This window comes from Corapipo altera, unplaced genomic scaffold (genome assembly GCF_003945725.1).
Source record: "Corapipo altera isolate COAL_440 unplaced genomic scaffold, ASM394572v1 50, whole genome shotgun sequence".
Lineage (NCBI taxonomy): Eukaryota > Metazoa > Chordata > Aves > Passeriformes > Pipridae > Corapipo > Corapipo altera.
In genome coordinates, this window is record NW_020884889.1 from 9,126,866 (window position 1) to 9,149,161 (window position 22,296).

Sequence of the window (22,296 nt, forward strand, 5' to 3'; positions counted from 1 at the left end):
TTGTAAAGTGGCTGAAGGAGACTGCTTCAGTTCACAAGACATTTCCATTGGCAAAATGGAGCAGTAGGTTGGAGCAACTGAACCTCCCCCTCCTGCCGACACAGTTCGGGGGCAGGCCAGGACTGTGGCAGTACAGAGCATCTTTCTGTTTGTGTAAGATCTCGATGGCACGACCTGCCTCTCACCTCCTTTCTCCCAGCATGGCTATACCAGTGTGTCAGCACGTACCTGCCATCCCTGGGGTATGACGCTTGTAATAACATCACAAGGTGCACAGAAAACAGTCACAGCAAAAACCGAGATCTAAACTCACGATGTCCCCTGTCAATCCAGTTTTCTCTAGACAAAAACCAGGATATTTTTATAAGGAGAGGTGACTTGCCTTCCCACACCTGATCGCGAAGTGCAGCAGTGGGCCAGTTTAACAGCCCATACAAAGACTGGACGCCTCACAGAATGTGACAGACCCAGAGCCCCCTCCTAGTGGCTTGGCCTCGGTAACAAATCTCCCGAGGCCAGGCGGGGCACGGCAGGGAGCCCCGCGCTCTCCGGGGCAGGCGGTTGGCGTCGGGCCGAGGTGACCCGCCTGTCCCTCCCCTCCTCGCTCCACCGCCACCCCCGCAGCTCCACGGCGGCTGTGGGTCCGTGTCCCCGCCCGACCCAGCGCGGCCGCGCCCAGCAGCTCCCTCAGGACAGCAGCCAGGCCCCCGCCGCGGCCCGAGCCCAGCCCCGTGGCACGGATAGGGCCGTGAGAGTCCCGCCCCCGCGGGGAGCGGGGGCCCGGCAGGGAGGGACGGAGGCAGGGAGGGAAGGAGGGAGGGACGGTCGCCGCCGAGTTCCGCCCCAGCAGCCATGGCCGCGTAGCGTCTCCTCGGCAGCCGCGCTCGGACATGGGCCTGCCCCGGGCCGGCGGGCGGAGGCAGCGAGTCCCCGCGGCGGTGAGTGCGCGGCCGGGCAGGCGGGGAGCGGGGCCTGCGGGGCAGCGGCGGGAGGGGCGGGCGCCCTCGGGGGGAGCCCCTGGCCCAGCCCCCCGTGCCGGGGGGGCGGCCCTTGAGGGGCTGCGGCGGGCGGGGACCCGCTTCGGGCCGCGCGGGGGGATCGGGCCTGGCCCGGCCCGGGGCCGGCAGTGTGACCTTGGGCGGTCCGCAGTACCCCGGCCTGAGCCCGGCCGGGTTGGCGAGTGAGTGGGGCCGGGGAGCCGCGGCGGAGCCCGGGAGCGGCCGGAGGAAGATGGCAGGGAAGCGGCGCTTCCCAGAGTGCTGCACTCCTGCGGTGTCATGGAGACTGCCACGGCCCCGGGCCGCCGCAGCGGTATTGACCGCCCGGTTATAAACTTGGGGGAGTTCTCTGCCTCTCTGCGACCTCCCCGGCTTCTTATCATCTCTGCTGTTTGTGTACTCCTTGCAGATGTTCGTTTATCTAAATAAGAAGTGGAACTATTTGTGTTCTTGCATAGATTGAGTAACTTTTAAACTTCCTGCAGAAAATTCAGCATATTCTTTTAAAAGAAGCTTTATAATATCTTCCCCCCGACCTCGGTGTCAGGTAAATTGTTGGATGAAGGAGCTGTCAGAGGGTTTTCTCACTGCGGAGAGAGTCGTTCCCAGCCTGGCAGGGCAGGTTTGAGCACCTCCATGGGCAGAGACAGACTCGTGCTGTGTTGCTGCCCTGTGCCTGGTGGTGACCAGCACAATGGTGAAAGTTTGGCTACCCTGCGTGAGCATAATGGGCTTGCTATAAGAAGCCCCAATGGTTATAATCAGCCTATGCACATTAGGTTACAGAACCAGGGCTTGTAGTATTAACAGTACCAGAGCCTAGAAGAGAGCTGGAGGCCTCCCAGAGCTAAATATGCTGGTGGGTTTTGTAGGTCAATCATCTTAAAATTCTCTATCTCTAGACTAACACTGATAATCTTAACAAAGCCAACTCTTGTGTACCAAATGCAGATAGTAAAATGCAATTCCAAGAGAATTGAGGAACTTAATTATCATGAGAAATCCATTTCTCATTTACTCATTTTGCTCATTTGACAGAGACAAAAATAAGTGAATAATACTGTATTACAAACCTGAATTGGTGATGCACAGTACTTACCATGTCAGTGTATTTCAGAGTGCGTTAGTGTGTGCTGCTTGCAACGTAACTGCTACAGTGTCATTCCACTTAAAGCTTACTCATATCCTTAGTAAAACTGGCATGATAATTAGATGTTGACAAACCTGTTACCAACAAGTATGTTTCCCTGTCAGGGTAAAACTATCCATTCCAAGTATGTCAAATGCCCATAATCATTCAGGCGTGACTTCCCTCATATTTTTGGGATATTAGCCTTGTTTTCAGCACTCCTAAGTACGAAAAAGGAGCCTGAGATAATACTTCAGCTGGGGGTGGAAAAGATCTCAAGTCTTGAGTTTGACCTTAATTTTTAAGAAAAGAGTTGACAAGCCTGAAATAGGTTGTTTCTTCTTCGTCACAGGTTGACTAATCATAGATTTAGCTATTACAGCTTATTCAATCTATTGTTTTCATGGTTTTGTGATCCAGTTTTCTTTTCTTGCTGAGAAAGAAGATCTCTCTCTTCTTTAGAGATGTATGAAAGACCATAGAGGTAATTGGAAGGGTTCATTCATGCCTCAGTGTTGCCATTGTATTCATATAGTGATTCTAAGTGTGGAGGGAAATGGAATGCTCCACAAAAGCGAGCATAATCTAGTCAGTACAGGCTGGAGCAGTGGGATTTTATCCTGATAAAGTGGATGGGATTCTGGTAAGACTGCAGTTTATTGCAGCTCCCCTAGAGGAAACAACTACGGGCCTTGTCCATAACCTGCAGTAGCTGGTCTGTCTCAGTGCATTTCCCTGATGGACATTGACTGCTCCCAGACTGTTTTATTTGTGCCACTTCTTTTGGCAGATTCCCCCATTGAGACTAGGCCAGTTAGGAATTGAATATCTGCAAAACTTGTGTTCAAAATCAGATGGTAATATTTATCTATGAAGGAGGTGATTTGGATTCTGAAATCCTAGTCTTCCACAAAGCCTGCTCAAAGATGAAGGGAAAAAAACTTGTTCATTTGAGTATAAGGAAAAATTAAGGCAAAGCACATCTTGATATTTCATAGAAGCTTAAGAAGATTTAAGGGTCCTTATAAGCTAAGACTGAGCAGTCAACTGGCAATTAGTTGTCAGTCTGTAGTATTCAAAATCAAGTTAGGGGATTTTTGATGCATAAACCTGAAAATTTTAATTACAGTTCCAAAGTTAAGATTCTGTATAGAAGAATGAATTAGAAACTGCAGGTGAAATCTATCAATTTACGACATACATTGTATGTAATTCCGTTAAGTAGGCTGTTGAGAATTTGATTTTCAAAAAAATTTAGAAAATGTTATTCTTTATCCGTTCTTACTCATTTCACTGCAGCATATTGTGTGAATTATGGTGCTGTGGGAGTTCAAAGAGTAATACCTCATTCATCAGATACTGTGGTTAGAAGCTCATGTTTTGAAAAAAGGTATAGAAATTTCTTTAAATCAGGAAATAAAAGTTCTGCATTGAACTTGCCTGGCAACTTAAAGACCTGCAGTAATAACTTCATAACCATAGGAAAAAAATGGAAAAGCCCTTTTTGTTTCAGGCCAAAGCTCAGAGTTGGCTTTGATTCATTAGTTCTACACTTGTATAGATGAGGCTCCAGAAGAGTTACCCTTTTCAAAGTATGTTAGCAACACTTGAGAATTTTCTGAGATCATTAAATGGTTCATCTTCCACATAGCCTTGGGCCTTTTTTTGCTCATACGCACACATCACACTAGTGTTATATTCATATCTTTTTGGACTACATATTTAGTTACAATATTCTGTCAGAACACAACCAAATGCTGCCACTTAAGATTAAGAAAATACTGGTTACATAACAGAGCAAACACTGAAGATATATTTGGAAAGGACTTAAAGCTTCAAAGGAAAAGTCTATTTACAATTCCAAGGAGAAAAAAAAAGCCAGGTGGAGACATGCTCTGACAGGAGGATTAGACAAGCAATGCTAAAATCTTAGTAAGAGTGAAGGCTTTCTTTATAAGCTATGAGGATGTAAAACGTTGTTTTAGGCTAAGAGGCTTTTATGGTGGAAAGGTCCTCTTCTTTGGGGCAGAGTGTGTCTGTGTTTTGTTTCTGCTGAATACAGTTCTTCTAATGAATCATCTGCCTTGTTTTCAGCACCTAAGTGTTGAAAACCCTGAAAGTTAAAGGTGGACATAAGACACCTTATATAGGAAAGACAATGTTTTAAGATAAGTAGGTATGGTATATATTTTTCATTTTATGTATTAAAGGTAGTATTTGAGGATTTATTATTTACTTTTTAGAATTAAGTGGAAATCAGTCTCCTAGGAAGGATTTTTTACAAGTTTTTCAGTTTTAAAAAGTTGCTACATAATTGGAAATTAGCAAGTACAGCATCTGTGTTCAAGCAGTACGTTGTCTTGCTTGATATTCTTTAGTCTGACCTTGGCATGCCAGACCTTAAACCAAAGAACCATCATTAGCCATTTATCTTTATCTTATTTTTGCATTTATTTCCAACATGAACTTACCAAAGGTTTGGGTTAACTTAGTATTGTTATTTGATAACCATTTCCTAGACCAACAACAGTTAACCCAGTAATACTGTGTGCACTGATGCTTCAAGGTATACAACAGCTCTGTGCCGTGGGAAGGGATCACATTGGCTTCTCCTTCTTGACTGCACATGCCAACTGCTGTCCTTGCACAAACTGTCTAGCCTTTCTGCCTCTTCAGCAAGCTGAATTGGCTCAATAAGAGGTTGGAGAAGCACCAGACCAGCATGAGAAAGAGGGAGGGAAATCGGGATCACCTAATTTGGTGGCAGTCAGCTGCAGATCGATTCAGTGGGGTGAAACTTCACTCTGAGGTCACTGGCTGATGGTGGCTTTAGTCACACTTGTCATGCTGATCATCACCTTGAGGGTGAAAGGGAAATGCTCTACCTTCATCTTGTCAAAAGCCACGTGTCTTCTCTCTGCTAGGAAGTAATTGATTTGTTGGGATCATTTGAGCACCTTTCTTCTAAGGAATTCCCCATAGTTTCTTCAGTGTTGCTCACATCTTAATGTCTCACCACTTACATGTGAGGGAGCTCAGTTCCTCCCCCACCACCTCCAAGGGCTAAAATAGCTTCCTGTGTATTAGATGAAAAGAGTTTTAGATAGACTATCTGCAGGAGACTTAATGGACTTCTCTGTGTCAGATGGGATGATGTAATAGTCCCTTCTAGCCAAGCTCTGCTTAACTATTTCAGGGCTGCCTGGAGAGCACTTTCAAATGAAAGCACAAAGACAACAGCACCAAGGAACTGAAGACCAAGAAGTTCCAAGTTGACTTTACCCGTAGCAATCTTGCTTTTCTCAGCTTACTGTTACCAAGTCATAAGTCACTTTTCCAAGGGGCTGGTGTGTATTTGCAAAGTACAGAGAAGTCAGATAATTTTTTATAGTATACTTACTGGCATTTCAGTAGAATAAATTTGCTGGATACAATGATTTTTCAACATTCTTAAGTCAGCATTTCTTTACTTACTATTTTTTATTCTTTAGTTAGCAGCATATTGCTGGACATCCTTGATAAATTACCTAGAGTGGTCTCAAACAATTCTGTCACTTTGGGAGGATTAATTTATACTGTTAAGTGTTCAGCCACTGTTGGCATCTAGTGCTAGCTCACATAAAGTAAGATAGGTTAGGTAATAAACTCACACAGGTAACTCTATAAGTGTATTAAAAGTCACTGGAATATAATTAGGCTCTTCCAACCTCTTTTCCCCCTCCAGAAAAATATTGATAGAGACTCCTAAGAAGCGGTACCATCCTAGGAGGGACATAAGTAACAACATGCCTGCTGTGGCATCTGTACCTAAGGAGCTGTATCTCTGTACTTCATTGAAAGATCTCAACAAGAAGACAGAAATAAAACCTGAAAAGACAAGTACAAAGAGGTATATATGTTATACTTGATTTTGAACTGATATTAAAAGTATTAGTGGTTTCAGAACAAATTTGTTGCGGATCTAAGTTTCCTCAAGTATTTCTGTTAGCTTTAAAATCTTTGATAGTCTTATGTATGGATCTCAACTGTTACATTGGAGCGCTTACTGCTTTCAGGAGGTCACTTGACATACTGCCAAAACATAGCTTGGACAGAGCATGATGCCCATGAAGATTTGCATGCTTGGAGGAAAGGCTACATAAATACAAATTCTTAAAAATTATAAAAACTTCAGCAAATGTGTGGATAGAAAATGCTTTGCCTCTAGCATTTTTAGATAATCAAGGATTTCATTTTGTCTTACTATGAATTAGTTTCCCCTATAAAAAAAAAGTTATTCTTAGAAGGGAACAGTACTTTTTTTCTTATCTCAGTATGCTGTTTAATTATGGAAGTCTTTAAATAAGGCTAGTAAACAAGCTAGCAAAAATGAACTTTATTTGGAGGAACATGATTGCAATTCATGTTTAATGAAAACCTTATATTAAGATGGTAAAATCAAATGCTTAATATATGAGCAGAGGCTGTAAACACTTAATATGGCATGTTGTAATGCACAGGTGTTTGGAGACAAGTCAGCAATCATGTGCTTTATCCTTGTTCTTTGGTTTCAGTTATGTGCAGAGTGCCCTTAAGATTTTCAAGGCAGCAGAAGAAAGCAGATTGGACCGAGATGAAGAAAAAGCTTACATCCTATATATGAAATATGTGACTGTTTATAACTTTATTAAAAAAAGACCTGATTTTAAGCAGCAACAGGTATAAAAGCTTTCTGACTGACCTCCTCTGCATTGGTAAAAGTATGAGAAGTACAGAGAGTTACACTAATGCACATTCAAAGGATCACACTGGTATTAAGTAACTGCCTCACTTATGACACTATTCCTTCCTTCCTGTTTTTGACAAGTCTGTTGTTAATTTTTTTTTTACAGTTTGCTTTTAATACATAAAGTATATAAATTGTCAGATCTGTGAATATTTTTTCATGGAAAGGTGTTTCTGTCATCTTTCCCATTCAAATAATTTTACTTACAAACTTACATTTGAGAGGAAAATATTTTGATTAAAACCAGTTCCTTTTGTTGGTATTAATATCATTATAATACCAATTCTCTGTATATTGATGACTCTTAATATGCACAGAAGTAGGCATTCTTAAGCTGTACTATTAATATGCAATGTGATGCTTGTAATTTTAGGATTATTTTCATTCAATTCTGGGACCTACAAATTTAAAAAAAGCTGTTGAAGAAGCTGAAAGACTGTCAGACAGCCTTAAACTCAGGTACGTGAATACAGTTGATAGATAAGATTTTATTTGTTACACCTGAAGCCCATACATGTGCAATTTCAGTCTTTCATGCTATTTAGTAATAAGCAATTGCACTTGAGTAGACCATAGATAGCTGAAACTCGAGACCTTAAAACTGTTTATCCCCAGAAGTCTGTTACTAGAAATAATTTTCACTGTCACACACTCCAATAATTTGTCACGTTATACATTGTCTCCTAATTCCTGGCAGTTATGATTTGTTGACATGGTCTTCTAATTTTGTTTATTGACTAATAAAAAGAAACCATATGATCTAAATGATACATACACTAGAGATGATCAAGAGTGATTTTCTCGTTAATCATAAGGTCATTTGAAACCAAATCTATTAGTAAATGTTCCTAATAATCAGATATGTTAAAAAGTCTTCCTAGTGTGGTTACAGTTTACCTTTTCTCTGCTATGTGCAACCAGTATATGCAATACATGGTTTTGCCAGTATGTAACTGAGTTGATGCTAATGGACTTTTGGGTACCTGATTAACAGCTGTCAAGTTACATCTTTGTGCCATAAGCCACGAAGTGGTGTTGGTAAGAAGTCATAAGATAGAGTCTGTCTTTAGATGATATTTAGTGCAGTGTGTGTTGCTTCCAGCCTTGTCTGCTTCTTGCATGCTTAGCAGCTCTTTCTTGCCCTTTTAACTTTCTCTCTGCAGCTGGACACATTTCCCTTCCTGTGTCTCATGTCCCACCCTGCCCTTCCCAAATATTCTTATGAAAGCATTTTATGCCCTTCCAAGTACTTAATCTGTAAAGTTAGTTTCAGTGAACAATAAGAGTGTAGTTACACCTACATGAAGGGGGACTTTGCAAAGATGTCTCATGATACTGTGTATGAAACAATCTTTAGATTTTCTTTGTTTTTAGTTGAGTCTTACAGTTCAACAGAGCTATGAATTCACTGTAAGAGTAAACACTGATGGACTTATAGAAACCCAAAATTTAGAGGCCTGTTTAGTGACTTTTGGCTTTTTATGAAAGGAAAAGAGTTTCGAAGTTGACACAATAACTTTCAACTACTCTGGGTAAAATGTATAAATATTTAAAGGGAATAGAAATGAAACATGACTCCTACGTAACTACAGAAGTGGTTTCAGGGAAGTTATTTGTATAATTTCTTCCCCAGGCAGTAGGCCAGCAAATAGTTTCAATGTTAATTGTTAACTAGAAGTGGAGCTGCTGAAACACCACTTGTATAGGAGCAGGAATACCTACATGAATGACCTACTATGTGCTTCATAGGTATAAAAGGGGAAATTGATGGGCAAATATTCCATACTGACCAAATTAAACTAAAATATGAAATATGCTTTAGTGTCATTAACTCCAAGTGGGAACAAAATGCTTTATTCTAGCTTATGATGCCTGTGCCAAATTAAGAAGCCTCTTTGAAAGATAAAATTACAGACTTGCTGCTCCCTTCCTGTTAGTGGCCAATTAGTGAAGTAGACTTGGAGGCAGAATTTGATTTAATGATCTAGTTTATTAACACAGTACTTTTTGATATGAAATACAGCTGTATTGTCATTGTTACTTTAACTCTGATGAGGCAACATCTTATTCAAACAAGCAATTGTCAACACAGTTCAGTGTTCATGTTTCTCTGCTTGGTTGAATAATCAAAATCATTAGTTCAAAACATTCTTTTTTGTTTTATGGAACCCTAGTAACCCTTAAACTTCTCAGTTGTATTAAATATAAGCAAATGCTACTTAACAGTGACGTGACTGTACAAACCTCCAGTGGGTGATCTAAAAACTGCAGTTTGGAGGTCACTGGCTTACAATACCATGATTGTCCTTCCAACAGCAAAAGGCTGGGAGGTTAATTGTCAAGTCTGAGGCTTTATGAGAGGGACAGCAAGACCCAGGTCCATCAGAGCTCACGAGTTTACACAGTTCTTGCATTGGCTTCCCTGTAGGTCCAGTGTTTGAAACAAGCACCAGGCACATAATAAGTTCTGATTGACTTCTCAGGAGAAGGACATTTAGATAACTGAGTTAATTTACTCCAAACTGGCTCCAATGCAAACTAAAATAAAATACCTTGTTATATATTGAAGTTTCCCTGTAAATCACCAGTACTTACCCTTTCCAGTGGGAAATGAAAAACATTTAGTGATACCAAAGCTAAGAATGACCCCAGATTTGGAGAAAAAAATAGCTTTACAAGCAGTGGCTATGAAATAGGACTCAAAACAGGATTTCAGAATAAGAAAACCAGCTCAAAAAGTGAGAAAAATAAGATCACACAGTCATGCAGGAAAATGGGAGTTGTTGGAATACAAAAACTGACAATACTTTAACTTTTTTAAAACTTCAAATACTTTTTTAAAAATTTCTTCCTGAGGACCTAATGATTCTGATGTTAATAATCCAAGTTTAGTCTATAGCACAATACTGAAAGAAAGACTTTTTTCTTTTTTTCAATAGATATGAGGAAGCTGAAGTTCGGAAAAAACTTGAAGAGAGGGACAGACAAGAGCTGCAGAAAAAGCAAGAACCAAAGGATGATGGAAAGAGTTCAGCCAAAAACTCCTCAGAAAGTGCTGTGGATTCCAAAGGAAAAAGCCAAAGGGTAACTGAAGATGTTTACAAACTTTTTAATTCAGTCTGAATGTATAGTTTCAATCTAGCATTTGGTCTCTGCTAGTAACTATGTCCAGTTCAGAATCATGGTGGGGGATTTTTTTAGTAATTAGTTTACACTCCCTGTAATCCTTCTTTGACATTTTTTTGTAATATGTTGAGTCCACAACCTCCAAGTCTCGCATAAGATAGAATTTGACTGTACAAGAAAGCTCAGTCTATTTTATACTAGAATTACCTAGTGCAAGAAACCCAAGGTAATGGTAATAAACTGATGTTAAATAAGCTCTTTAGGAGACAGTTGACTTTGCAGGAATAGCGTGGAAACAAACTTACTTCTCCACAAATACTGCATGAATTTCATCTAGTAGATGATGCTGTCCTAGATTGTATTGCCTTTTTAACTCTTTTCTGTCTAGGCAGAGCAGCAGCCTTGGTGTCTTTTTAGTACATTTGTCAGCACATCTTCAGAAGCAGCTTACTTGTGCTAGGTTCCTTCTTGTGTCTTAACAGCCACCAGTTTCCTTCAGGGTCTGTGAGAGTCAGTGTCTGTTGGCCACCTTGGTTCTGAGTATTACATATTAAACCTTTTTTTTCCCCTTATAACACAGATTAATGGTGAGAGGAAGCATTCGCTGGAAAGAAAGGATCAGTCTGACAGTCTGAGTGGTAAGAAATGCAGTGCTGCCACAGGTGTGAAAAAGGGCTCCATATGACTGTGTACCAATCACCTAAGCAGTTGCAATTCTTTTAAGAAGTTATTTCACAGAATTTGATGGAATTCTAGTATCCTGTATTTCAGTTATAGCAAATTATAAATTAATTAGGCTCTGTATTGCAGCCATCGTCACTTATAATTAACTTAAAAAGCTGTAGTTAGTTTTTCAACTGTTTAATAACTAAAGTTGAACTAGTTCTGAAGTGGTCAAGTTAGAAAGAAAGACATTTCAACTGATAAGAAAAATCTAGGCAAGGCTGAAATGTTCTCTGCTAAATAAGAAATTTTTCCTTTCCCCTCACAACCTTCTACTTCTTGTTCTTGCAATAAATAGAGTTAACTGAGAAGGAGCATTAGCAGTATATATTTTACAAATGCATGCCTATATAGCTGGATTTAAGTGAGACCACAAAAATTTAAATTGGTTTATCACTGAAATATTCAGTATGGTCTAATTTAGCAGATCAGGTGCTAATCACTACAGCAGTAGGAGCAATGTCTATTCTATAATGTCTCACCTCTGTGACTTTGTGGGACTTTTTAATTCTATTTCATCTTTTTGCAGTCTTGATTGCACCAGTCAGATATCATAGCTGTCTCCATTTATAATGTAGCTTCTTATAACTATTTGCTTTCAAGGAGCAGTCACACCTGAGAAACTGTTTGCAATGATGTCGGACAAAAATATTGAATTGCTTATAATGGATGCTCGAAGATTGAAGGATTATCAGGAATCCTGTATTCCAAGATCTATCAGTGTCCCAGAAGAAGCTATCAGTCCTGGGTATGACATAATGTTAAATGATAGTGAGATATTTAATTTTATAAAAAATTATATGCTTTTAGAGCTTGTACACTTAGTTTCAGAGTCCCTGCTGTATACCAGTGGGTAAGATGTATCTGGACAGCTCTGTTCTTGCACATACTGACTTCAACATAAAGCATATTTATTTTGTCCAGACACATAAACATATATGGATTATATGTTGCTGGATAAAACATTACTTGTACATTTGTTTTTAAATACATGTTAATACATTTCAGAGTTACTGCTAATTGGATTGAAGCTAGACTCCCAGAGGACTCTAGAGATCCATGGAAGAGGAGAGGACAGTTTCATTATGTTGTACTGCTGGACTGGTTTAGTTCTGCTGAAGACTTAAAGCTAGGAACAACTCTTCAGAGCCTGAAAGATGCACTGTTTAAGGTTGGCAAGTTTCCTGGTTTACACTAATCATCTCAATAAATCAGGTCTTAGAGCACCCGTGTTTACAAACTATGTGGAAACCTTAATGACACTTCAGGCAAGCATCTTGGTTCAGTTTTCAAAGCCTGCTTATTTTGATAGCAGAAGTGTAGTCTGAAGTTTCCCATTCCCATGCTCGTGCTCTAGTACAGGACAGCATCTTTTATTAAATAGGTTAACAGCAGAGTGAGGGAGGCTCCAGAAATATTTTGAGCATGTTTAACTTTTCTGCATTATTGAATATAACTTTTAGATAAGCATGAATTTTAATTTGAGCTTCTTCAGTGCAGGGAGTTTATAGATTCTATAGTAAGCAAATGGCCAACACTTTCAAGTCAAACTCTAGCTTTGGCTGTGTTGTCCCTCTTCTCTACAGAGGTGGCTCTTGTGAAAGATCACATATTTTTCTGTTATCTAAACATTCAAGACTGGAGTTGAGAGATAGTTCAGGGAGTTCTCCCTGTTTATTGCTTTACAGAATATTCTCTGAGCCCTCTGTGCCTTGTTCATGTTCTAATACTGGGGAGGCCCTCAAGAGGAGGGCAGTCTGGAGCCTGAACTCTCAAGAGGTTTTCAGAAAGTTAATGTTGTGCTTTCTAAAGCACTAATCACTCAGCAAACTTAACCAGATAAGAAATTGAAGCAAATATTATAATAAAAATATTTTTCTACATGGATTGTTATGTGAAGTAGCAATAAGTGGATCTTTCTGTACTGAAAATGTTCACGCCCTCTTGTAAATAGAGCCAGGAACCTGTGTTGAACATTCTCCAAACACAGAGAGGATCCCTGTTTTTGCAGCCTCTTTAATTCTTACTTAAAATCTCAAAAATAACCTCACTTAATGACTAGACACAGAAATTGCAACCACACTATCAAGCTGTAAAAGTTTCCTTTTTTTTAAATCAATTAATTTCAAACTTTTTTTCCATACAGTGGGAAAGCAAAACCATACTGCAGAATGAACCTTTAATTCTAGAAGGAGGTTATGAAAATTGGCTCCTTTGTTTTCCCCAGTATACAACAAATGCTAGAGTAACTCCACCCCAGCATGGCAGAAGTGAAGCAGTGACTGTTTCTTGTAAGTAAAAAGGATGACAGCCCACCAAGCTTTTGTGATCAGTGGATATATCTTTAATTCATTCAGATGCTTTTGGGAGAGCCTTGTTCTGGCTAAAAACTAAAATTTGGGTTGGAACTTGGGCGTTTATTTTGCTTTTTGTTTTTGCTTTAAGAGCTCTTTTAAGCTTCCCTCCTCTCTCCCCTCCTGCAGTGGATTTTACATATCCATCTCTGGAAGAGCCAACTTCTGTTCCCCCTGTTGCTGCTGTAAAGCCATCCCCAACAGAAGCAATTGAAAATGAAGAAGCAGGAGATAATTTGGAAGAGAGACTAAAATTGCTTAACAGATCAAACATACAAGATGCTGCTGTTCCAAAATCTGACAGTTCATTGGTAGTTAATCCAGTATCAATTACAAGAAGTATCCCTGAGGTAAGCTGTGTTCCTTTTTTTTCAGAGTTAATATATAGTAAATCTATTAGACACCTGCCACACGCAGAACTCTAAATCCACAAGCAAACATACTCAATACATTTGTTCAAGCCTTGTGCACAAGTTTATTGATACAGAGACTATTGGTGGTCTGTGAAGCCATGGGAACTGATCTCCAGAACTCTATGAACTAATTGCAGAACTTTTCATGAATATTTTTATGTGAGCACCTGAGAAATCAAAGGTCACCAGTTGATCATTAATTCAGAAAGTCTATAAGCAAACTTTTATACTCAAAACACATGGGATGAAATACAGGGAGTGCAGTTAGGCCATGGTTTACCCTGGCTTTTCTAAAGATCTGCTTTCTAGCAAATGTATCTTCCTTCAAATAACAAAATATTTAGGTGGTTCGTCACCGTTGGCCCAGTAGTGAAAGTACAGAGATTTGTTTCTTCCTTTGACATGAATAAAACTTTCTAAAGACACTTTTGTAGAGTTCTTATACTAAAATAGCATTCCTCAGGAGAGAAGGCTAAAAGCTGTTCACTTTTACCATTCTGCATACAGGCTTAAGTACAGATTTCAGCCAGGAGACACTAAACTTTAAAGACATTATTTCTGTTCTTATCTGAACCAGATGAGTTTGTAGTCCATCAGAACATTCACTTCAGCATCAAAACCAACTTGCTATCTGAGTATAAGCCATTCTTAAATACCCCTTCCCATCAAGCAGATCTACCTTAAGCACGTGCTCTGTCACATGATTGAGAGAGCCAAGCCCAAATTAGGCTGCCTGATTGCCCTAGAATGTTCACCTTTGAAAGCTTGGAAATAAAGAGTTGTGGTAATCAGTGCTTAATGCTGTCCTAATGGTTCTGTAGGGCTTGTGATGATCTCATTGATTATCTCACATCTGGAAGATAAGTGAATTGCTAATTCTGCTAACAAGATCAGATTTAATGAAATTGAAAGATCACTCTCTTTGGCAGAAATCAACTTGTTATCATCTTTATTCTCTTACAAATGTCACTTAGGAAAACCTTAGCAAACAGAGCAGCAGTAGCTGTAGTAAATTGTTGTTCTACACTTTGTGTTCTGCACCTGTGTTACAGGTGGATCGTACTAAAAAGCCTTCACTAAAAATCTCTGATGATACCAGACCAAAAGCTCCAGGTACAGTCAGTGACATCCAGCCTGTTGAGAATGGACGAGTGGTTCCAGACCGCTCCACAAAGCCAGTATGGGATGTGAAGAGTGTTCTGACAGAAGAAGAAAAAAGTCAGGTACACGCAGAAACTGCCGCTTTGTTAGAGAAAAACAGGCGGGAAAAAGAACTCCGGGAGAAGCAGCAAGAAGAACAGAAAGAGAGGCTCAAGAGAGAAAAAGAAGAACAAGAACAAAAAGAGAAAGAACATCAGGAGCAGAAAGCAAAAGAAGAACAGAAAGAAAAGGAACACAAAGAAAAGCTACAGCAATCCAAAGAGGAAAGAGAACAGAAGGAGAGGGATGAACAAATAAAAAGAGAACAGGAGGAGAAGGAACAAGAAAGAGCACGCAGAGAAGCAATTGAAGCCAAAAAGCAAAATAAAAATGAACCGGAAAACATTGGTGCAAAAAGGATTGAGATTGACAAAATATCCATGGAAGAAAGAGACAAAGGAACTCGAACACCAGAAACGCCGAGACGGGCACTGGGTGATGCATCTCAGACCTTTGTTTCAGGCAAGGTTAGTGAAAAAGAAAATCATCATCAAATGTGGAGTAGTTATGCACTCAAATCATCCTTTAGTATCAATCTAGAAATTTTAAATACATAATTTGAAGTTTATTTAGACCATTTTTACATAAAAGTAGAGGAGAGAGTTAAAACCAAGACACAAATAGATTTTGAGGGTTTTTTCCCAAGACAGCCTTATTTCTTGCTGGTAGGTGGGCAGCATGAAATCCCCATTGGACAATAAAACTTCCCACTGGCATGGAACTGGAAGGGATGATGGTTCATAGGCTGCAACCCTCTGTTTCAGAGGCATGGTAGTATTTTCTCTCTTGTACCAGCCCAGTACCGTATATTACACTGTTAGAGACAGAATGGTGTTGTCATAACAAACACTTTAGTGCCCCCAGCTGTATAAATGCTGACAGAACAGGATTTTGTTTCCTGGCACAGGAAGCAAAGGAACACCCTAATCTAGTGTTTTTGCTGAGAACAGTTCACTTCCAAATCTCTGGGGGATTGTGTCACAGTTTCTTCTTTCCCCATTCTTGAAAAAAATTGCAAAATTTCTCAGAGTGTAGAAGTCATCTGATCATAAAACAGGAGCCATTTGTGAAGCTGAGTTAACAATGGAACACGTCTTTAAAACCATTTCTCAAGAACATGCATTAGGATATTTTTCTCTTCTTTTGCAATTGCAGTTGTTATTTGATCAAACTCTCACGCTTGTTTAATCCAAATGCACAAGGAAGCCAAAATAAATCTTGCTGTGGGCAACATTAGCACAGTCATTCATGAGCTTTTGACTGACAGAGCAACTTCACATAATCCCAAAATGACTGCCTATGATAAATTCACGTTGACTTCACAGTTTGCCTTTTTTTTCATGGAGAGGTTTTGCCACAGTGAGGAGTCAAAGGGGAAAAAGTCTGAAATATATAAACAACTTCCAGGGGGAAAGTAGTGTAGGTGGAACTTCTGTGTTTTATTTGTGAGCTCTTGAAACTGTAATACAACATTCAGCTACAAAAACTATTCCAGTCAACTGCTTATCATATAGAGTAGGAAGAACAAAAAAGACCTATTTTAACCACTTCTTTGTGACACATGCATTTAACAGCCAAAAAAGAAAGTATAACTCTGCTTTATCAGCATTCTTTACTGACATGCTAGATGAAAATTGAAGCCTTCTCTCAAAATCTTTTACAGCAAACTGGGGTTAAAGGACAACCAGACAGTGGAGCTCAAAAGCCAGGACCCCTTAGAGAGGATTCTGAACAAGATACTGAAAAACTTAAAGTAAATACAAATGTATTGTATGTAGCCAAAATAATCAAGCGCAGATGCTTCATGATTATGTTGAATTCCACTTCATTTCAATTTTTAAAGTCATCATCTTAAGACTGTGCCATGTTTACAGCTGTTTGTTTGCTTTTTTCATTTGTCATATTCATCTGAAAAAATATTTGAAGCTTTCATTAGAAGTCTTGAACTGTTTCTGATGGCATTAACAAGCATTTTACGTGCGTTCATCATCTCACGCACATTCCTTCGCACGCTGCTTTGAAAGGCAGGAAAGCTCATCCTTGTGTGTTTAACAAAAGCACATATCCATAATATTTCCTAATTCTTTAGGGAAGAAATTGAATTGTGAGACCTTTGTAATACTGACTGTCAACAAATGGGTTTTGTTTAGATTGAGTGATAGAAAAGAGTAGTACTAAATTACTGTTGTAATAAACTGTATTTCCAGCTATAATCAGGGAATTTCTTATAGTACTGGTTTGCATTGAATCATGTAACCCCATAGGGAAGTCACAGGCAGCCTGTTGCTCTGTTTAGGTAACTGTATGTACCTTACACTTCTCTTTGTTTATTAGTCTCAACGGGAGCCATTAATGAGAGCACGAAGTGAAGAAATGGGAAGGATAATCCCAGGGCTGCCTGCAGGTTGGGCAAAGGTAACTCCTCTTCTGATACTAAAATCAAGTTGCCTTGTGCAGTTTTGTCCTGCATTTCAATTGTGTCTTATTTCTAAGTTAGAACTTGTTTATTTTTCACTCCTCTTCAACTTCCACATGATTACTTTCTGAATTTTATTATTATTTGTAATGAAACTAGGAGAATTCATCTGCTGTTCCTGGTATGAAGCTGTTGCTGTTTAATAGACATTTTGGTGAAAGTGCTCCCTTCCAGTAAATCTAATCTATTAAATTTGGAGGCCAATCATGACTGTTAACATCTCAATGTCTGAAAAACTCATGCACTGTTCTTACAGTAATTTATAAGTAGGTAAGTAAGTTAATGAAGGATTTTTACTTGGTTTTGAAACTATTTGTTTTTTTTCCCCAAGTTTCTGGATCCAATCACTGGAACCTTTCGTTACTATCACTCGCCAACAAATACTGTTCATATGTATCCACCAGAAATGGCTCCTTCATCTACTCCTCCATCAACCCCTCCAACTCATAAACCCAAGCCACAGGTGACTGTTGAACGAGAGAGAGAACACTCCAAACTGAAGCGCTCCTACTCTTCCCCAGATATAACCCAAGCCATTCAGGAGGAAGAGAAGAAAAGAATTCCTGTAACTCCTGCAGTCAATCGTGACAATAAGTATGTTCTATAACAACTCATGCAATATGATGGCACATAGGACTTCTTTCTGTTTAACCAACCAAAATTCATTAATATTTTCTAGTTAGGTTTGAAAGGATGCCAGAGGGCTAGACTGAAATTTCATTGCTAAATATTTCATTATGGCAGTTATCTTTGGAGAATTGATGTAGTTGTTATGTATTAAAAGGAATTTCAGAGGTCACAGTCCATGTAATGGGACAACAGTTGCTTTTTAAGTTGTGGTATTTGTGTTAACATGCTAAATGCTTGTCTTCTCACAGCTTGTGAAATGCAAAGTATTGAGACTTTAAACTAGATTAAATCAACGGCTAACTTTTCATCTCTGAATTAAATAAATAAAGCAGAAGAACCCCCACAAATTCCACAACTGATGAAGCCTAAAACTCAGCCTCATTATAGGCCAGTGAATATGGATATCTCACTTGCATTGATTGGTTTTGAATACCTTAAATGATTGCATTTGGTGACATCTTGTGCAAGGATAGTTCAGTCCCTGGGGGTGGAGGGTGAGGAGAGGGGGTGTCTTAGTTTATATGCACAGCTTTGTCAAGTCTGAGACTCCTAAAAAACAATTTCTTCCTTACAGACCCATCTGTTACACTAAAGCAGAAATTTCAAGACTCTCTGCATCACAGATTCGGAATCTTAATCCTGTGTTTGGGGGATCGGGACCAGCTCTCACAGGACTCCGTAACCTTGGGAACACTTGCTATATGAATTCCATATTACAGTGTCTGTGCAATGCACCTCACCTGGCTGACTATTTTAACAGAAACTTGTATCAGGATGATATTAACAGGTAACAATCTCTTATCTGCCTTTAAATTTGCCAATTCAAAAAGATCACTTAGTGGGGGCAAGGGGGGTTGTTTGTTTGTTTTTAAGTAGAAGAGAAATGGTACCTTTTAGTAGCCTCAACATTTTCAAAATTCACATGTGTCACTAAATGGGTTTTACTGGACAGTTGTAATTAAACTGTGGTCATCACATTCATAAATACAAGCGTACTAGTGCCTCCTAAAACCAATCTCTGTATTTAAATAGCAGTTTACAAAACAAGCTGAAAGCAGCTGTACCTTCTATCTTGAATATGGAATCAAATTACAGTGCTAATGTAGACAAAAATTTTAGCTCAATCTAACAGACAGTTTTTCTTGGTCTAAATAAATTATTTTGAAATTGGGATAATGTCTTGAATTAAAAACAGTAATACTAAACACCAGTTACTGGAAGGGCTCACAATTTTTTTTTTTGTCTTTATTTTATAGGTCAAATTTCCTGGGCCATAAAGGTGAAGTGGCTGAAGAGTTTGGTGTAATAATGAAAGCTTTATGGACAGGACAGTATAAATATATTAGTCCAAAAGACTTCAAAATTACAATTGGAAAGATTAATGACCAATTTGCAGGATACAGCCAACAGGACTCTCAAGAATTGCTTCTCTTTCTAATGGATGGCTTGCATGAAGACCTAAATAAAGTAAGCAATACACTTGTAACAAATTATATATCTGTCAGATGATCAAGAGAAATAAATTTTAAAAACACCTTCTTATTTTATAAGAAGGTTACGTTACTGCAACTTTGAATAGAAAGAAATGCAAGTATTCAGAATTTAATTAGGAATTTAGTATGAAACAGTATAATGTACTGAAGGGAGCCATGGAAGAAACCTAACTAGATAAGAACTGGATGGCTACACTAACATGTTTAAATATACTTAAAAATATTTAGTAGTATGCTTGCCTATAGATGAGACTTCTGATTTATGTGGCATTTAAACTTTGTTATCTAGGCTGACAACAGGAAAAGATACAAGGAAGAAAACAATGATCACCTTGATGACTTCAGAGCAGCAGAACTAGCCTGGCACAAGCACAAACAGCTCAATGAATCCATTATTGTGGCACTCTTCCAAGGCCAGTTCAAGTCCACCGTGCAGTGTCTCACATGTCACAAGAAGTCCCGAACCTTTGAGGCTTTCATGTATTTGTCGTTACCACTCGCGTCCTCCAGTAAATGCACTCTGCAGGTACGGTGCAACCAGAGAGGAACAGCTCCTGAGACAAAAACACTTCTCTGGGACTTCATTAGGATGTTGCTTCTGCTCATCCTCTTGTTGAAGGGGTTGGTCAAAATTCCCGTCTGATTTACACTAATGTAAAACATGAACAGATCTGAATCTTCACAATTTTTAATTCCTTTTAAGTTTAAAAAAAAAAAGTCATCCCTTAGAAGTTTTAAAATACAAGCAGGATAGAAATATTGAAGCTGCAGTAGCAGAGAAGACATGTATAGGATTTGCTTTTGTAGGTCATAGTATAAGTATTTTGTGGTTTTAAACAAAACGCTGTCGATATATTTTGAAGGACTTGCAGCTAATTAATATATGCAGTAAAATTTGCTTCCACACTGAGGTTTACCTCATTTTTCCTCATTCTTATGAAATTTAGGATGCAGATAATTGATGCAGGTTAACAACCAAATAGGAAACAAACATTTTTGCTACACTTTCTTAAGCACCTGCCATTCACAATCTGTGTTTGTGTTTTGTTTTAGGAATGCCTTAGATTGTTCTCCAAAGAGGAAAAGCTTACTGATAATAATAGGTTTTACTGTAGCCATTGCAAAACTCGAAGGGATTCTTTGAAAAAAATAGAAATTTGGAAATTACCACCTGTTCTCCTTGTGCACTTGAAACGGTAAGGAAATGGTGATGGATGAAAATTAGGGTGAAGTGATCAGGCTTTGATGGAGAGTGATTGTTCTAGGACAGTAGCTGACCACTTTTAATTACAGAAAATTATGGATGTATTTCCAGTTGTAATGTTGCAAGAATTCTGTTTTCATGTGATGCTTGTTTCATAAAGCTGTAGTTCACAAAGCACTTTTACAAGTGACCTCTTTTCATTTTTTGCTAAGGAACACCTATTAACGTGTTTGTTAACACATTAACAAAACTGGGGGCTGTAATTGGTTAAATAATTGGTTCCCTGGTTAAATAAGGGAAAACAAACATGCTTAATATTCTTAAGTAGCTTGTGAATAACTTGTAACTTTTAATGATGCTTTTTAATTCTCTAGATTTTCCTACGATGGAAGATGGAAACAAAAGCTTCAAACTTCTGTAGATTTTCCATTGGAAACACTTGACCTTTCACAGTATGTTATTGGTCCAAAGAATACCTTGAAGAGATACAATCTGTTCTCAGTGTCGGTAAGTAACCGCGGCACATTTCGAAATTGAGCTGGACTTTATGCAATGACTCAGGGTCACACAGCCTGTGTGATTCATCCAGGTTTCCAGGCTGCCTATCCAGTTGCAGATTAAGCTGTGTTCTAAAAAGATTGATTGGTAGTTAGTAAAAAATCTCACGTTCTAGATTATTTCCCTTACCAGGGAAGAAATGGCAGCTTTTGAGGCCACTAATTCTTTTCTTACCTTCACAGAATCATTATGGTGGGCTGGATGGGGGGCACTACACAGCCTACTGCAAAAATGCTTCAAAACAGCGCTGGTTTAAGTTTGATGACCATGAAGTCTCTGAGATCTCAGCGTCGTCGGTGAAGTCCTCAGCTGCTTATATTCTCTTTTATACTTCCTATGAACAGCGAGCAGTGGATATGGCCACGTAAAGTAGTTGCGGGTTAAGTAAACTGGTTTTCTTTCTATAGGAGCAAAGTAGGCATGGGAATGCATATAAATATGCAAAACTCTGACAGACATAGTCACTCCCAGCTGTGGGGATGGCTGCAGTAGTGTCTCTGCAAGCAGGCTCGCTCTGGTCCGTAGTAGTGCTTAACAATCAGAAGACTGATGAGTAACGCTTGTGGTAATACTGCCATCTGTGGAACCATTTACAGGCATACTCGCATTACTGTTTATTTAAAAAACAACTATATTTTTAGTCTGCTCCAAAATTAAATTCTAGCTTAGTCATCTGAAATCTATTAACAAGTAGTTTAAAATGTCTTAAAATCCCAAGGCATATCTTGGTTTATTTTTTTTTCTTTCACTGTTAATGGCCTTTTCACATTTCTAACCTTAAGCTTGATTCTACTGTGAATACTCTAGAACGATGTAAACAGTTAGGAATGTAAGTGTACATATTGATTGCATACTTGCACATCAGAACTATGTATATAATAAAATGTTGTCCTTTTTGTGAGAATCTCTAAAACTCAGAGGATTGCGTTTATTTGCCAGCTCTAAGTAATTGCAACACTACTTAATAAAAAAGCAGAGCTGTATTATTTTTCTTCTGTTAGCTTTTGTCAATATTTGTGCACTTCAGAGTTATTCTAAACAAACAAGATTTTCCTTTTTAATTTTTTAATATAAATTTTCATGTACACATGCATTAAAAACCTTAATGAAGAAATGATTTAAAAATATATCCTGTTAAATGTATGTTTGAGTTCGGTGTTTTCATTCCCACCTTGTAGTGTAATAGTCAGGAGTCTACGTATTTACAGTCTGAGTCATATTCACACA

At 38.9% G+C, this 22,296-nt stretch overlaps 1 protein-coding gene across 5 annotated transcripts; it reads left to right on the forward strand.

Annotated features, from left to right (window-relative positions):
* The first annotated feature begins 828 nt into the window (after positions 1–828).
* On the forward strand, positions 829–22,212 carry USP8 (ubiquitin specific peptidase 8). 5 transcript variants are annotated; one of them, XM_027644602.1, is made up of 20 exons: positions 829–938; positions 5,852–6,016; positions 6,681–6,825; positions 7,266–7,351; positions 9,832–9,976; positions 10,599–10,656; positions 11,345–11,489; positions 11,750–11,912; positions 12,888–13,032; positions 13,225–13,445; positions 14,561–15,175; positions 16,372–16,461; positions 17,043–17,123; positions 17,516–17,778; positions 18,389–18,601; positions 19,071–19,281; positions 19,597–19,833; positions 20,361–20,503; positions 20,886–21,018; positions 21,252–22,212. In XM_027644602.1, exons 2-20 carry the CDS (start codon positions 5,913–5,915, stop codon positions 21,435–21,437), a joined length of 3,384 nt encoding a protein of 1,127 aa, XP_027500403.1. In that variant the 5' UTR covers positions 829–938; positions 5,852–5,912; the 3' UTR covers positions 21,438–22,212. The 5 variants fall into 5 exon arrangements, with proteins under 5 accessions (XP_027500403.1, XP_027500407.1, XP_027500404.1 ...); XM_027644603.1 differs by lacking the exon at positions 829–938 and adding an exon at positions 1,162–1,180; XM_027644605.1 differs by lacking the exon at positions 829–938 and adding an exon at positions 1,294–1,311.
* The last annotated feature ends 84 nt before the right edge of the window (positions 22,213–22,296 follow it).

Coding starts and splice junctions, on each gene's coding strand:
- USP8 (XM_027644602.1), top strand. CDS start 5,913: ATGCCTGCTGTGGCATCTGTACCTAAGGAGCTGTATCTCTGTACTTCA. Junction 13,033..13,224: donor TGAAGCAGTGACTGTTTCTT/GTAAGTAAAAAG, acceptor CCCCTCCTGCAG/TGGATTTTACATATCCATCT. Junction 16,462..17,042: donor AAGATACTGAAAAACTTAAA/GTAAATACAAAT, acceptor TTTGTTTATTAG/TCTCAACGGGAGCCATTAAT.